Source organism: Lissotriton vulgaris, unplaced genomic scaffold, assembly GCF_964263255.1.
Source record: "Lissotriton vulgaris unplaced genomic scaffold, aLisVul1.2 SCAFFOLD_1144, whole genome shotgun sequence".
Taxonomy (NCBI): Eukaryota; Metazoa; Chordata; class Amphibia; order Caudata; family Salamandridae; genus Lissotriton; species Lissotriton vulgaris.
In genome coordinates, this window is record NW_028243070.1 from 578389 (window position 1) to 594340 (window position 15952).

General features: G+C 44.2%; 1 protein-coding gene across 1 annotated transcript in view; it reads left to right on the forward strand.

Moving 5' to 3' along the window:
• Positions 1–15952, forward strand: part of LOC147668717 (phosphatidylcholine-sterol acyltransferase-like) — a 302002-nt gene that overhangs the window by 202796 nt on the left and 83254 nt on the right. Inside the window, exon 2 of the mRNA XM_086948485.1 lies at positions 13233–13389. Coding sequence (XP_086804611.1) covers positions 13233–13389 — 157 coding nt within the window. The remainder of the gene's footprint in view (positions 1–13232; positions 13390–15952) is intronic.

The following is a 15952-nucleotide window of genomic DNA, read 5'->3' on the forward strand; positions in this document are numbered from 1 at the left end:
CACAATGCTGGTGATCTCATGCATCCCTTGAGGCCCAGGTTTGGGATGTGACTCTGGCTGCTGGGCTCCACACCTTACCATTTGATGTACAGCTAGGCAACCTGATTATTGAATTTTTGTTATTTGTAGGCCCTCCTGTGCTACTGGTGAATAATCGGGGTCGGTTGCCCCACTTTACACTCCATGGTTTGCGCTGGATATCTCTGGTGGAACAGGCAGTGCTAGAAGCAAAGGGCTTTGATAAGGTGTGGGTTTCAATTTCCTCATGTCAATGTCCCATAGGGAAAATTGATCCCTGTACTACCAAACCTGGGTTGCGATGCCTGTGTCCAATTAGGTGATAGTTGTTATTTAGTTCCCTGGTGTCTATTGGTTAGGCTTGTACTTCTACTATGTTGTTGGATCTTATGTTGTTCAGGCTTTGTTGTGCCAGTCAGCTTTAATATTGCACTCCTGTTTAGAATAGCATGCTGACTCACCGCGTCTTGTAAATAGACGCGTGCCCCTCGTGGATGGTCCTTATCTGTGTACATTTGTAATGTCAGAGGGTCCTTCTTTGCCTGCCGGGGAGAAGCTGATATAACGAGTGTCATGCCCGGGTGGAATTTTTGGTTGGGTGAATGGTAGATTACAGAGCCATCATGCAGATGTTGTTGTTTGCAAGAGGGGGTGATGACTTCATGCATCGATGATCAGTTGGGCAAGGTAGATGCGTAAAGTCAAAGCAGTGTATACCTCGTAAGATTAATGCTCTGGCTGATGATGATAAGGTTGCGACATCTGCACTCCGAGGAGGGGCTGGTGAGGTTGTTTTATTGATGGACATAATCTGTGGAGTATTTTGGGATTTGGGTGTTTATGGGTCTTGTAAAGTAGGCGTTTGGCTGCCGATTGGGGCCCCAAGTGGCTCAGATACCTTAAGATGGCCCTCCTTGGACCGAAAAATCAACATTTAACTATAATAGGAGGAGGGTGGATGCACATTGCCTCACATCCTAGCATTCAGTTTGCCTGGATGCATCTTAGTAAATGCAGTGCATGATAACACTTACTTCGGTGTCAGTCTTTAGTTTTTCCCCTTGTTGGTGCAGCCAGTGCTGTGTATCTCTAGACACGTGTTTCCGGATAGTTGTCCTTCAGTAGAGAGCACATAATATTTTTGGGGGTGCTGGAAATGCAACCCAAAGTCTTCTCAGGTTTCTGTACCACTCGCTGTTTGCAGATGCACCAAACAGAACTCATCAGCTCAAAAGCTCAAAGGAGCCTTTTTAAACAGGAGGAGGGTGGGCGCACACTGCCTCACATCCCAGAACTCTGTTTGCCTGATGCATTTTAGTAAATGCAGTGCATGATAACACTTACTTCGGTGTCAGGCTTTAGTTTTTAACCCTTGTTGAAGTAAATGAACACCCTACACAGCAGTGCCTGGCTTCCAAAAGACGGATTTGGCGCAGGGATTGGACCTGTCAAGTAATCAGCTAAAGTATTATTGATACTGTCCAGTGTTATCGCTGCTGTCCTGCCCGACCTGTTTATGGTCAATAGTAGTTAACAGTGGCCTTCTCGCTTGAGGAGCCAAGCAAGCAGCCTGCCTACCCCTACCCCTTCGAGGTACTACACTTGCCTTTAATCTTGCGTGGTGTGCATGTCTAATGCGTGCTATGTTTCCGCCATCTCTCTCTAACATTATTGTTGCAGCTCCCAATCAGTTGAGTAACCCCCTCAGTTTTGCAATTGTGCTAATTATGCCTCCTGTGGCATAATCCTGCATATCATAGACATACATTTGCCTTGGGCCACTGCTTTCAAGGCTTCCCTTTCAGTCTCCTTTGTCCCCATGGTGCCCCAGTTAGTGTCAAGATATCATTCCAGGCAATCTTTGATGGCATTTTGGAAGACTACATCCTCAAGGGCCTCATGCGCCAGGTCAGTTCCAATCTGGGACCACCTTCATACTCCAGGCCTAGGGGGAATGGTGAGAGGGAAATCTATTTGGGTAGCAGGCCCCTCGAAACCTGGCTCCCACATCCTCAGTTACAAGCATACAGTCCAGGTGGCTGTACATGTCGTATGTGCTAGAGTGACAACAGTACAGATCTTCTATGGGGTGCCAGACTGTCCATATGTCAACACAGTTCAGCAGTTTCATAGTATTCTCCAATGCAGCTGTCATGCCTGGGATCATGAGGAGTTTTGGTGGGTGGTGATTCAGGTAACCGCCCAGGATGCAATTGAAATCTCCAGCCCAAATAGTGGTATGTCAATGTATGGGAGCATGCTTTGATTACATTTTTTAAAGAAAAGCTTGTCGTTCCTTTTTGGGACATAAGAGTTCACAAAGCATGCTCCCATCCCATCCAACAGTCCATAGACCATAATATAGCAGCCGTCCATGCCAGTTGTGGAGTATCGATGTTGGAAAGAGAATCCAGAACAAATCCAGATTGTGACACCCCTGGCATAGGAGGAGTACATGGCAGAGTACATTTGTTCCCGCCACTTCTTCCTATTTTTTTTGCTTTTCCCTCCTTCAAATGTCTCTCCTGTATCAAGTCTACTTTCATGCCCTGATGTCTCAGGTAAGTGTGTGTTCTGTATCGTTTTGTGTATACATTTAGGCTACTCATATTCTACGTGGCTATCCTCAGGGTGTCAGTATACATGCCAGTCTATTGCTAATCTCAGTATTGGCATCAGGGAGATGAAGTTGCACTGCCATCTTTCTTGTATCTCTACGGCCTCCGTTGGTCTGGGGAGTGATGTTGCTGTGGGCTAGAGTCCTCGTTAAGGCAATTTGTCATACATCAGGTTTGTGCTTTCTTTCTGTTGTCCTACTTCCTCCCCTTTCCCACAGCTAAACACATTTTGTAACAAATGTTCTGATGCTTTCTCAATGCACTACCAACAGTGGAGCATATTAAATGTACCAGTGCCCAAGGCGTTGAGGGCCTCAGGTTTCCTTAGTACTAAAGTTAAACTTAACACAGTTTGTGGAGAGATACAGCTGCCCATGGGCCACCAGAGCCAACTAGTCTCGGCGCCTCCCAGTAGAGCAGGTGTCTCAGGAAGGTCCTTGTGGCCTGCCACCAAGTGGTGTGGTGGTACTTAGATAATTAGCTGCATTACTGGCTCCAGTTTGGGCCGTTTTCCATATTCAGGTCTTTCCCAACCCCATGGCCATTTCTCCCCCATCAGTATCCTTGCCTTCTCTGGCATCCCCACTCACAGTTCCCTACTGAGTCTTTCACATCTTCAATGTCCCAAGGAGCCGGGTCTCCAAGCACCGCGCCTCAAGTGGCTCTCAAGCACTCCATTCCAGCATCAGCGCACTAGAACTTCTAGTTCAGGGATCCTCATGTTAAGAGTTCACTGTTTCCTCATTTTCTCATTGTGGAGAGGCGTACCCAATGTTGATTCATCTCGAAAACAAAATTCCCCTCTACCAAGCCCAATGTGGTGTCTGCCTGGACCACGAAGTGCTCCACCTGTATGCCATGTCCACGGCTCTCCCCAACCATTGGCCCGACTTTCCCATCATAGACACTGCTCCCAGTCTGCCATTCCTTTCCAGCCACTCCCACACCTCGCCCGGAAAGGCGCAGAGATGCAATCTACCCTTGAAGATTATTTTAGCTGTGGTGGGAATCAGCAGCATGTACTTATAGCTTTTAGTTTTTGTTTGACTGCTACAAAAGTATTGAACTGTTGTTGTACCTTTTGTGTATAGTCTGGAAAGATACAGATCGATCTATTGTCATGTTGTGGGTCTTCTCCGATGCATACTGCTCTCAGGATTGCATCTCTGTCTCTATAGTTCAATATTTTCACTATGATTGTCGTCGGGGGTGCCTGGTGGTGGCACCGGAGCAAGGGCTTTGTGCAACCGCTCGATCATGAAGATGATAGTCCCTGTGACTGTGGCACCCCTCATAGCCAATGCTCCAGGAATAACTCAGGGTGGTTCTCTCTGCTCATTCCTGGAATCTCACAAAACGGACATTGTTACTCCAAGACCAGCCCTTCAGGTCTTCAAGCTTGTCTTCCAGACATTGGGCATGGGCAGCTGTTGTCTGCCCAGTCGCCGTAGCTCCACCATCTCCATGGAAAGTCTCTGAATCTCTTTCTTCATAGTCAGCGAGCAGTTGTTGTCTTTGTGCAGGTTAGTTTCGAGCCTGAGTGTGTCAATCTTGGTCTCCATTGTACAGTTAGACTGTGCTATAGTAGCAATGATCTGGGCCCCAGAAGGCTCCAGAGTCCAGGTTGCATCTCTGCCAATCTCTACATCAGTTATTTCAGTGGTGCAGGTATCCCCTGTGTATTGATCGATTCGGGTCTGTTGTAATGCCCAGGGGTGATGATGTTGATCCATGGTATTCTCCCTCAGGCGTAGCCACATGCTACAAGAAACAGTAATGAAGGGGGACAAGGAGACTGGGGGATTCTCAACCTCACTCTCCCCAGGGACCTTCTACTTGTCTCAGTGATATCAGCTGCATGAGGCGATCTACATCACGTGCAGCAGATTCTAGCACTCAGTCCCCTAACATCACTAGTTTCTTCGTGGGAGGCAGCATGTGGGCACTAGGTAGGCAGTTCCTCACCTATCCCCTCTCAGTGCCACTCCTAGGACGCAATCTCCCACACATGAGGGTGGGGGGCTCTGTTTGCAGACCCCACCAAGCCAAAGAATGGTCAGGGCCCTAGTTTGCCGCGGCTCCCATCAGTCCATGCTACAGTCGTCCCGGGGTCACCCCATAGCAGCAACCTGCCTCAGAGATTGTTTCAGATGCCTCAGAGATTGTGGCAGCACCTTGGTTTCTTTAGGCTAAACCCGCTTGTGCCCCAAATGTGGCCCTCACTCTCTAGTTCTAAGAGGAGGGAAAGAGCGCACCTCTCACCAGTAATAGGAGAGCAGGAGTACTCCGGCTCAGTCCTTGTAACTGAGGCTTTCACCCAGCCTCAGCTCTGCCCACTTTCTGTGCACAACCTGTGGGGTCTGGAATTAACTCACCATTACGCCCATCCACAGGATTCGTCTTGCTCTCCTGAAGCCTCTGGGATGCTGTAGTCTGTGGGAAAGGATCTTGTGTAGGCCGCTGCACCCCCCCTGCACTGACAATGCCCAGCAGTGGCACTCAGTCGCTAGGAATGGTCTGGGTGGAGGTGTGTACTGTATCTTTGTTTCCCCCTCAGTGGTTCGCCAGTCCATGTGCCATCAGAGGCTTCCTCTATTCTTTGCTCCACCCATCCCCGCAGGCCTGTGGCATCAGTAGTCCCAGGGAAGTGCCGTTCACGTCCGTACGGAGTCAGAGGTGGATCGGGCTCAATGGAGCTGCTATCTTGCCTCAGTCGGCTAAGCCCTTCATTGTCATGGCAATTTCTGGCTGTGCTCATTGTTCCCAAGCCAATCAGGCAGAGTGTGTTTAGGCATTCTGGGCTGCATATTGCTCACAGGCCACGGGGTGGTCCAGGACCAGGATCATGTTGGATGCCAAGTCAGGAGTCAGCGGAGCTCAGATAAATGGGTATGCTCAACCATGTTGCTTAACCACGACCTCTCCCCTAAATCCCTATCTTTTAACAAGATTACAACAGCATTTTAGTGTGGGTAGAGAAGTTCCTCATAAGTCTTTCAGCAAATCACATTTAGGAAGTGCAAAATCTAGTAGTAAATAATCTCAGTAGAACATTTTTTTCTTCCCAAGAGTGCTGATTAAATCCTCAGATTTCTTACAATTTCTGTCACAAATGGAGCACCACAGGTAAGGATCTTTTTGGAAATGTACTTCCTCCAAGATATTGTAAGCAGTGGTGTCTGGTAGATTTTTTAAGTGGTGAGGTGAAATTTTTGTACCCGAATATAAAGAGCAAGTGAGTCTAAAGTGCAAAAGGAGCGTGCTGGAGGGGGGCTTCTCCCACGCAGGAAACATTTGGAAAAAATTGAGTCAAATGGTGGCTTTTGCACCACATGTTAACTGCAAATTGTTGAAAAAAGAGGATCCAAATATAGCATTTTAAAGCACAAGTGTGAAGAAAACATAGTTTTAGAAAAATAAAATATTTGCCGGAGATGATGGAATTTACATGGGGAAGCAGTGATTTATCTGAGTTATTTTGTTTCATTATGCACAAATCAGCCAGTGAATGGGCATCTATTTGTCTTTCCTTATGTTAAGGCTTTGTTTTTACCTTTAAGTGCATGTTTCTGCAGTTGTTATACATAGCACAAACTCGACCTGAAGGCTGAGCTCTTTACATGAGCACCGGTTACATTACACAAGATAACACTCGCACACATTGGTTATAGGTATGGGGAGATTAAGTGATTTGCCCAGAATCACAGTATTTTGAGCCGAGACTCAAACCTAGTTCCCTAGTCAGCAGCTCTGACCATAAGGCCAGATCCTGGGCAGAGGGAGGGACGCAGACAGGCAAAAGCCACATGAAAGATCCGCTCATTATGGGCTCTAGATTCCAACAGAAACTCGAGCTAATCCAGAGCTTCTGGATTAAAAACTCAAGCCAGGCTTGAACTTCAAGTTCAAGCCTGGCTTGAGCTGTCAGTGTCTTGCCAACCTTTAGTAACAGAAGACCCATTTTAAACATACACAGATAAACAAATAAAAATTTTTTTTTATAAAGAATAAAAAGTAAAAAGCATGTGACAAGTAAAGAATTTGACCACTAGCCCATGTGTAACCAGGAAATATGCCTTATTTCACAGTTGAAAAAAGCCATTGCTCATGGTGTACGCTATAGTGGGCAGAAGCAACATGTGAATGGAAGCTGAACGAGACCAATGGGTGAACAAGGTTGTCTCAAAGCCCCTCTATACATATGTATATGTATTTTTTATATATTTGTTTTTATTATATGAGCTGGTGAGACAACTAATGCTGCAACCCACTCCACCTCCTGCAATCAAACAAAACTGGCTGGGAGACTAGAAAATGGTTTCCAAAGTAAATAGTAAGCAAGTACTTTCAGCCTTAAATCTGATGAAAAGGTTACATTTTTCCCCGTTCTTATGTGAGTATCTCCTCCAGCACAGATCAGCAGGAATAAGTAAACAGCACACGCGTCAGTGCAACAACCATTGACCAGAGAAAGAAAAATAACCTTCGTTCCAAGAGATAAAAAATCCTTGGTCATATATTATTACAGCGTTTCCAAATCAGAAAAGCAATTTAATATACACAAAAACAATAATGAAAATCGTTTACAGAGTAAAACATTGATAAAGTTTAGTAGACTCATGATTGCAGCCCTCTAGGCCAGCTCCTCGCTGCACACCCTCTCATTGCAATACAACTATCTGCCCAAGGGATTTCAGCCTCCCCTCCCCTGCATTACTACTGGAGGGGATTATGCAGGAAAGGATAGAGCATTTCAAAGGGCCCACCGACACCACTTTGGGGAATGCACCAGGGAAAACATGCCAGAACCTGCAAGGTACACATCTTTTGCAATAGGCATATTAACCTTCTGCTCTACTTTGAATCAAAACTTCCACTAGACAAAACTCTGATCTCACTCCAGGAACAACATGGTCACTGAAGTTTTCTTGACATTTTTATTGTATGAAAATTGCTGGAGGCAAGGAACGCTGCAGCAGGTGCTTTTAAACCTATAATATACTTGCGCACACGGAGCCCCAGAAGTCGGCACCGGGTGCACTGGTACAAGCCGCAGGAGGTTGCGTACATGTCTACTCTCTGCCTGTGACATGTCTGTGATGTGTCTTTATTGCTTTATTGACCGGCTTGAGACGCCTTCCATCTCTCTGCAGTGTGTCTTTTATCTGCCTGCTCCAAAGCCGCTTGTGGTCATGCCAGCATTATGCTACAATGTGCTTGTATCCACCAACTGCAGGATTGCTCAGTGCCTGCTACCTGCCTGCTCAGCGGACCGTCTCTCTGTTCAGCGCCTGTAGCTGCCTGTACTGTGTGATCCTTCTGCCTGTGCTGCACTGGTTACATGCCTGCCCTATTCATCGCCTGCCTGCCATCTCCCTCCAGCGCTCTGGTTCCCTGCTCTGTATTTGCGGGCGGGTATCCTCTTGCCAGCCCCGCACCAGCAGCCGGGTGTGAGAGAAAATTGTGAATGGAGGAGGCAGGGAGTGTCTGGTGGCAGTCGAGGCGTGGACGATGTCAATGTGGAAAGTGTGTGGTTCTGGGTGTTAGAGAAGTGGAGGTTCGGAGTGTTAGAGAAGTGGGCCATTTTGAAAGTTTGGGTGTGGGAAAAGTCATCCTAATAATACATAGCTCTTTTATAGGGCTTGCCATCACACTTTTACAATGCTATCGATAAAACACATTTGTACTACTAAACTCAGAATACTCATTTTATCTTAGGAAGGATGAAAGGCTGAGGCAGCCTGTTTTGGGGGCTGGCTCGAAGGGGGTGCAGCGAGACTTTTACCTTGAAGTTCCACACGGACTCAGCAACCAGTGCTTAATTCACAGTGCTCTGACTGGGAAACGTGCGATTTCCTCACTCCCGTAAACCAAGTCTGAGGCCCTTCCTCTCACACTTCAGCATCTGTCCACCCTAGAGCCGTCCCTGCTTGCCTAACGGGGTTATTTTGGGGCCTTCTGATTCTGGTGCGAGTCAATGTCTCCCTAAGTATTATTTGATCAAGCATCAACAAGGCAGGTGTGGGCAGAAGCAAAACAGTGGGTACAGCTAGGGAAGCAACACAGGGACGCAATTGATTTTTAATAACGTAGTAGTAACTGACCAGTGGAATGTTCTCGCGCCAGGCGCCTCATTTATGAGGCTCTGCGTCACTTTTACGCCGCCGGTGCATTTTGTGACGCACCAGTGGCGTAAAAAAATGCGCCTTGTTGCGCCATATTTTCAAAGTGACGCATCTAGGTAGATGCGTCACTTTGTAAACCCCTGCGCCACATTATACCTGCGTCAGGTATAATGTATGCAAGGGGGGCGTATTGACGCAAGGAAGGGTCGTAGAAGTGACGCAGTGAAATCTATGAGATTTCACTGCGTCACTTTTAGGACGCCGTTGCGTCAAAATCTTGCGCCTGCCTCACAGCAGGCGTAAGACTGACGCAGGCCCTTTCACATGGGGCTTGCCCCATGTGAAAGGACGCACTGCTGGAGTTGCGTCACTTTTGTGACACAGTCCAGCAATGCTTCACTTTTGCGCTTACAGATACGTCAGAAATACTGACGTATCTGTAACTCCTTGCGACATGATGCGTCATACATTAAATATGACGCATCAGGAATGTCACAAGGAGTGCGCACTGAGAAGTGACGCATCGCTGCTTTCACGCAGCAATGCGTCAATTCTCATAAATGAGGCCCCCTGTGACTGGACTGCAGACAGTGATAAGTGGAAAAAGCCGTATGGAAAAGGTCTAATACTGGAAGGAATTGAAAACTGCTGGATTTCGACTCCTCCCCAGACCCCAGCCCAGCAATCATTTTGAAAATGAACAACTGTTGCTGCCGGGGTCTCAGTCGGACTGCCCTGCCCCCAGCCATTGAAATTCATGGAGGGTGTCCGACTCCTCCCTGGGCCATGCAAATTATGCCCAAACTCAAACTCTATTCTGGCAGTGATACATAGTCCGCGCCCATTAGTGTGTTGTCACTGCCCTGCTTTCTGGCTCTAGGTCAAAGAAATCTTCGTCTGGCTAAGGCATGCATAGAGCTAAGGGGCATTCTCCCCCACCGCCTCAAAGAAAACCCCAGATTTACACATGCTTGCTCACTGAGCTGCCAGCACAATTTATTGCTAGCTGCTCGGTTTTCTATTTCACATTTTTTACCCCTGCAGGGTAGCAGGGCGATGACCATCTTGCCCCTGGACACCAGCCGTCCCTGATTCAAAAGCGAGAAAGAGAAAGGCAACAGCCTAAAGGTTCAAGTTGGTTGGCTTGCAGAGAAGAGGATTCTCTAAGGATCTAGTAGTGGCAGGGGGTACAGATTTTTGAGAGGAGAAAATGTTCACATCATTTTCTTTACCTTTGGGTTTAAGATTGTCTGCCCTTAAGGTTCAGTGGGCTGCTGTTAACACTTTTAGAGAATAATGGGTTGGAGTGGAGGATTGCTAGTTTTCTGTTCTTCACACCTTCTTAAAGGTATTTCTTTAGCCCGTCCTGTCACTAGGTTTCTGGGTCCCACTTGTGAAAAGGCCTCAGTGTTAGAAGCTATGTTATGTTATAATAATTGAACTTGGTTGACTACATTTCACCAATGGTTTATTAGCACTTCGCACCAGTGAATTCAAAGGGGATAATGCCCTGAAATGGTGCCATGTGAATCACCAAGGACCTGGCCTCTAGTGCAATAAAAAAAACATTTGCAGGACATTATTAAAAGGTAAAACCGTGAAGGTTTATTCAAATTAAGAATTATTACAGAAGACAAAAAGTAGCTAGTTAAATTAAAATCGGCATTAATAATACATAAAAATAAACTCAACTGTGATAGGTCATGACATAAGCATATTAGCCATAATCAAAATCAAATCGAAATAAAATTAATTAACAAACTAGTATACATCTACTCAGTTCGTAAGTTAAGGGAAAGTCTCATTTTAAAGTTAGCTAACCGTCTGACATGTGCATTGCTCCGAATGGAAACAAGGAAATATTTGCCACAAAACTAAGAAGAGTCTGGCACATAACCCAGAAAAGTCACATTTCATGGTTTTAGAAAAATGGACAAAACACTCTTTACATAGCAGGTATCATAGAGCTGAACTAATACATTTACAAGACATAAACCAATCAATGTTTCAGAAATGGTGCTACATAAAGTAGACTACTTTAAGCACCGCCTAAATTACTATTAATAAATAATGATTCTCTAAGCCTATAAACAATGGAAATTACATTAGACTAATGAGGCAAACTAAACAATAAGCCATTTAAAATGTTTAGGCACTACAGTTGTAGCTGCAGGCAGAAACAGCCTTGATTATTCAAAGATAAGAGAATATCCCTGACATGGCTTCCTCCAAAAGCACACAAATAGATACAGTGTAAGAAATCAACTCTATGAAATGAATCCCATTTTGACAATTTTATGAAATGGAAAAACACAGAAGGAAAAACATGCGCTTAAGAAACCGGCTCGTTAAACTGTTAAAAATATGTTTTCTGCAGTTGTCAGTGCAAACAGACTAAGGCCTAATAAATTAATTTTGTGCCCTAGTTATGTAATAAAAATGTATTTCTAAATTAATAAAACTCTTTCTGGTTACTTGGCGCTAAGTGGTCTAAGGGGCATAAAGAGATCAGAGGAACAAAAAAAGAAATTGGTTAAATAAAAAAGCTTGTCTAAAAATCCAGATTTTTAGAAGCTTGTTTAAAAAGTGGCAGTCATTTTCATAGCGCAAATGATCTGGAAGGAAGTTCCACAAAGCAGGTACTTGGACAGAGAAGCTGAACCGCCCATGCATTTCGTCGCAATCTTGGAATCGTCATGTAGTATGATGTAGAGGATCTTAATCCACTTAGATTACATTTCTTAATCGTTTTAGTCCGAAAATGGGGGAGGGCATACATTCAGTGTTTTAAAAGTGGGACAACTTGTCTTAAACTGCATCGTTTGTCTTAATGGTAGCCAATGGAGTTACTTTAAAACAAGTATTATATGTGTTTTTTGTTTGGGAGTTTATAAGTAAGACGAGCAGCTTCATTTTGCAGGACTTGTAGTCTATGAATGACATCTTTAGGAAAAATGTCAGTCTTGAGGTAATGGTCACCGTAGCCATTTTTAAAGCTTCGATTAGAAGAAAACTAATGATCTTTTTATAATTTTTAGGAGGAATACACATTTGGAGGCAACGGCTCCAATCTGTGGTCTCAAATAAAGGCTGCCATCCACAGTAACCCTAAAACGTTTTGCTGCTATTCTAGGTTTTTCCAATGGTTAATAAAGGTTGTGCCAAAGATCCACTCTAGTATTTAAAATAACTATCTACATTGCTGAACATGTCACCCTTTCAGCCCTTACAATCGACTGATCTTAAGACACTGTTTGTTTCAGTATGTCATTCCTTGCCTTTGCAAAACTTACTTGTCCCAGCTGTTGACTTGGGTATGTCCCATTAGTGATGATTAAAATGAGGAAGGGGACAACGAGGTAATTTAAAATACTGGTACTTCGATTGCGTCCAATAATCCTCGTTTCATTTAATATCTTCCTTCTTTCCTCTCCCTTGGGTGGTCAGACAGGCCAAATATGCGTGTGCTGAGAAGATATATTTTATACAACTTGGTATATGCTGCATGCGCTGGCAGTGGGCTGTGTTTCTTGTGCCTGGCACAAGTAGCCATTCATATATACTTTGTTATGATTGGAGATTGAATGGCCTGTCTGTTGAAGCGGACACATTTAGGGGCATATTATCAAGGACCGGTGTTAAAATTATCGCTGTTTTATCGGCAGGAAACTGCCGCTAAAACAGCGATAATGGGCTTGATAATACGCCCTTGGGAATTCCCATAGAAGCCCATGTTCTGATGTTAACATGGGCTTCTATGGGAATTAACAAGGGCGTATTATCAAGCCCATTATCGCCGTTTTATCGGCAGTTTCCTGCCGATAAAACGGCGATAATTTTAACATCGGTCCTTGATAATATGCCCCCAAATTTGTAATGACAAATGAGTAAGACTGAACTCAGAGTAATAGGTACTGGTAAGTATATTTAAAAATAGCAACTCCTCTTATCAACAACTATTTTTGTGTGGTGTACATTCTGAAAAAAAGGGGGAGGAAAAGTGTTCTTAGTTTTCAGGCAGTCATAATCAATGCTGGCTTAAATATGCTGCGCAAGGATGCAGGAACAGACTAAGTCGAGCATTGTTCCCTCTAACTTTACTGTATTTTGTTTCTATCCCACTTGTATTTTCTTCTTTCTTTTTTCCTTTTTTTTTTACATACACAATCTTTTTCTCGCTCTCATCTTCTTTGTGCACCCGTTCGACTTGCCTCGACCTTCCATGCATGTATTTCTGTTACATTACAAATTTGCAATCATTTGTATTATCTGTCACCTGGACCACCCTTTTGCTCACTTTCGTTCTCCTTCCTTCGCACTACTTTTCTCTCTCATTATCTCTGTTTTTCTCTCGTCCCCTCTGTTTCCCTCTCTGTCCCCTTGTCTCTCACCCATGCATGCCATCTGACTATTTATCTCCCTTTCTCTTTTATCTATATCATTCATTGCTGTCTGCGGCTGTTCCATTCAGCCCCAGGATGTCTTGGGAACCAACTGGAGGCCAAACTGGACAAGGAGGAGGTTGTGAACTGGATGTGCTATCGCCAGACGGATGACTACTTCACGATTTGGCTCAACCTGAACATGTTTCTACCTCTCGGTGTTGACTGCTGGATTGATAACATCAGGTAATATCTGGTACCCGAGTGATAAACAGTGTATGAGCCGAGAGACACTGAAAAGTGGAAGGCTCGCACTAAGGTGCAGCTGGTCAGCGATGTGATATTGAGTCCTAGAAGATCAGTAATTTGCCCATTATGTGGAAGTCTTGAATGCACAAGACCAGTGATGTGTGGTATGAGCTTGATTCTACGATGAGTGAAATAGCTTGAGGCACTGAGAGGGAGGTGTTTGTGACACCTGGATGCCAGTGGCTTGAACTGCAGCAGCACCGAGCAGCCCCAGCAGGATGCTGGGGCTGTTATTTGAGTAACAGGGTATTGGATAGCAATAATATTTATTTTTTACAAACCTGCAGTCGTGCTGCATGAGGCATTTGTGTGAAGTTCTCTGAAGCAAGAGCTAAAGTAAAGTCTGGTATGGTATAAAATGTAGTGCACATTCAGCGACGCCTCCTCCGCTGAGGCGGGGGAACGTTGCCCCACTGCTTTTCAGCTGTGCAAAAAAGAGAAATAAAATGATAACACAATGTTATTATCATTTTATTTTTCCGTGTTGAAGTCAGTTTTGGGGCAGGGCGGGGCTTGGCTGCCGTTACAAACCACAGAAGGAGGGGTGGTTGGTGCACTTAAGTGCGCATGACGGTATGGCCGGCTAAACAGTCATGCGCACTTGGTATGTTCTCCCACCGGCTGTATTGCACACCCTGGGTGGAGACCATGCACAGACTCCTGCTGCCTGCCTAAGCTCCGGACCAGGTGGCTCAGATCAAGCAGGACCATGCAGACGTCATGCTGGTGACAGCAGCATCGTGATTAACTAGGAGAGTCTGGGAGCCTGTTTGCTTCCGGTTAACAGAAGAGGACGGAGGTTAGGTATTAGCCAGCAAGTAAGTAATATTTTCTTTTTTTCTTTTCTGTGTTTTTTAACTCCGCCGCCCCACCCCACTGGAGCAGATGCCACTGTGGTCATTTATATGGAAAATGATGGCACTCCATTACAAGGTAATACGGGTATTTTTAAGTCACATTAAATCAAGACTCTAGCACTTATACCTGGGCTTTTTAGTTTATTCTTTTTAGTCCAGCAGGGATTGAATGAACGCAACAAATCCTCGGATTCGTACAAAAGTGATAAATGTTCCCATGGTAAGCCACTTCATCGAAGTGAGCCATAGTGAAAGAGACATTAAATGGACAGTCCTATGGGTTGCAAAACAAACACCAAGAGGTGGGGACACCGAAAGGATACTGCTACAGAAAGAGGTGTATCTTATCCTGAAGTTTAATAGCACAATCTCGGGCCTAAATTAAATATCTGAAATCTCGAGAAGATAATGCATTGTCAAAACTTTCAACGATAAAAATCTACCCCAGTCACTGCTGAGATAACAAGATCCTAAATATAATAGGGTTCATCTTCTGTGCAACGTTATGTGAATTCACAAATCAGCATCCAGAATAAAGCACACGCATAAGGGCCCAATGCAATGACTAACAAGCATTTACAATGCAACGGTTTCGCCTTTGCCAAAGTTAGAGCTATTGGCATTGTAAATGACAACATTTTTATTTGTGTGTCTATCGCATCACCACAGCATCACTCAGGGGCACCACAACCTCACTATGCGCTACCACAGCATCACTCAGAGCCACCACAGCATCAATCAGTGCAACCATTCAACAACAACTGGTTCAAATATGTTCTCTCAATGTTTCAAGCTTTATTGTAAATGTCACAAAAAAAGTTAATATTTCACTTCTGTTCTTGGATTTTCGTCACAATAAAATACATTGAACATAATCTTCACTAAAGTAATTTACAAAAGTTTAAGCTATTGCCATTATAAATTACAATAACTTTTATTTAAGTATTAATTATTTAAAAAAACCAAAAGCAATTGTTAATTGTAATATCAATACATCTAAGTCACGTAAATGCAACACATATTGCATTACAAAGGCTGTAGGTGTCACATTTGCGAAAGTTATAACTATTGGCATTGTAAATGACAAAGCTATTAATTTCACTATTTTCAAAACCAACACAAAAATAAAAAATGTGTCATTTACAATACCAATAGCTCAAACATTCCTAATGCGAGACCTATTGCATTGCTTGTTATCTTGGGAGTTTGTTTTAAGGAGCAGGGGAAGATATAATGAGGGGGCAGAAATGTCAGAAGAGAGGGCTGCAATGTTTATGTTGTGCACTAACAGGAGACATTACAAATAATGCATCTTGATTATGTTGCTAAAAGCTTTAGACAAAGGAGGATATATGCCCTAATGGCTACATCTCCGGCTTTGCCACCTGGAGACCAGTAGCTTATTCTCACGGATTTCCCTCAACTAAGCTGTGTCATCCTTGACCTATCACAATTTCCACCTTAGTCGGCAATCTAGTCTCTACAGAAATAGGGGCCCTTAGAAACAAAAAAAAAATCACATTTTAAGCATTTTTTACAAACAGGTCAAATGTCATTAGTATTTCCTCAAAAGGAGATAATACTTTCATGAAAACGGTACAGTTAGAACCCGTAAATATATATAAAATGTGCCATATAAGATC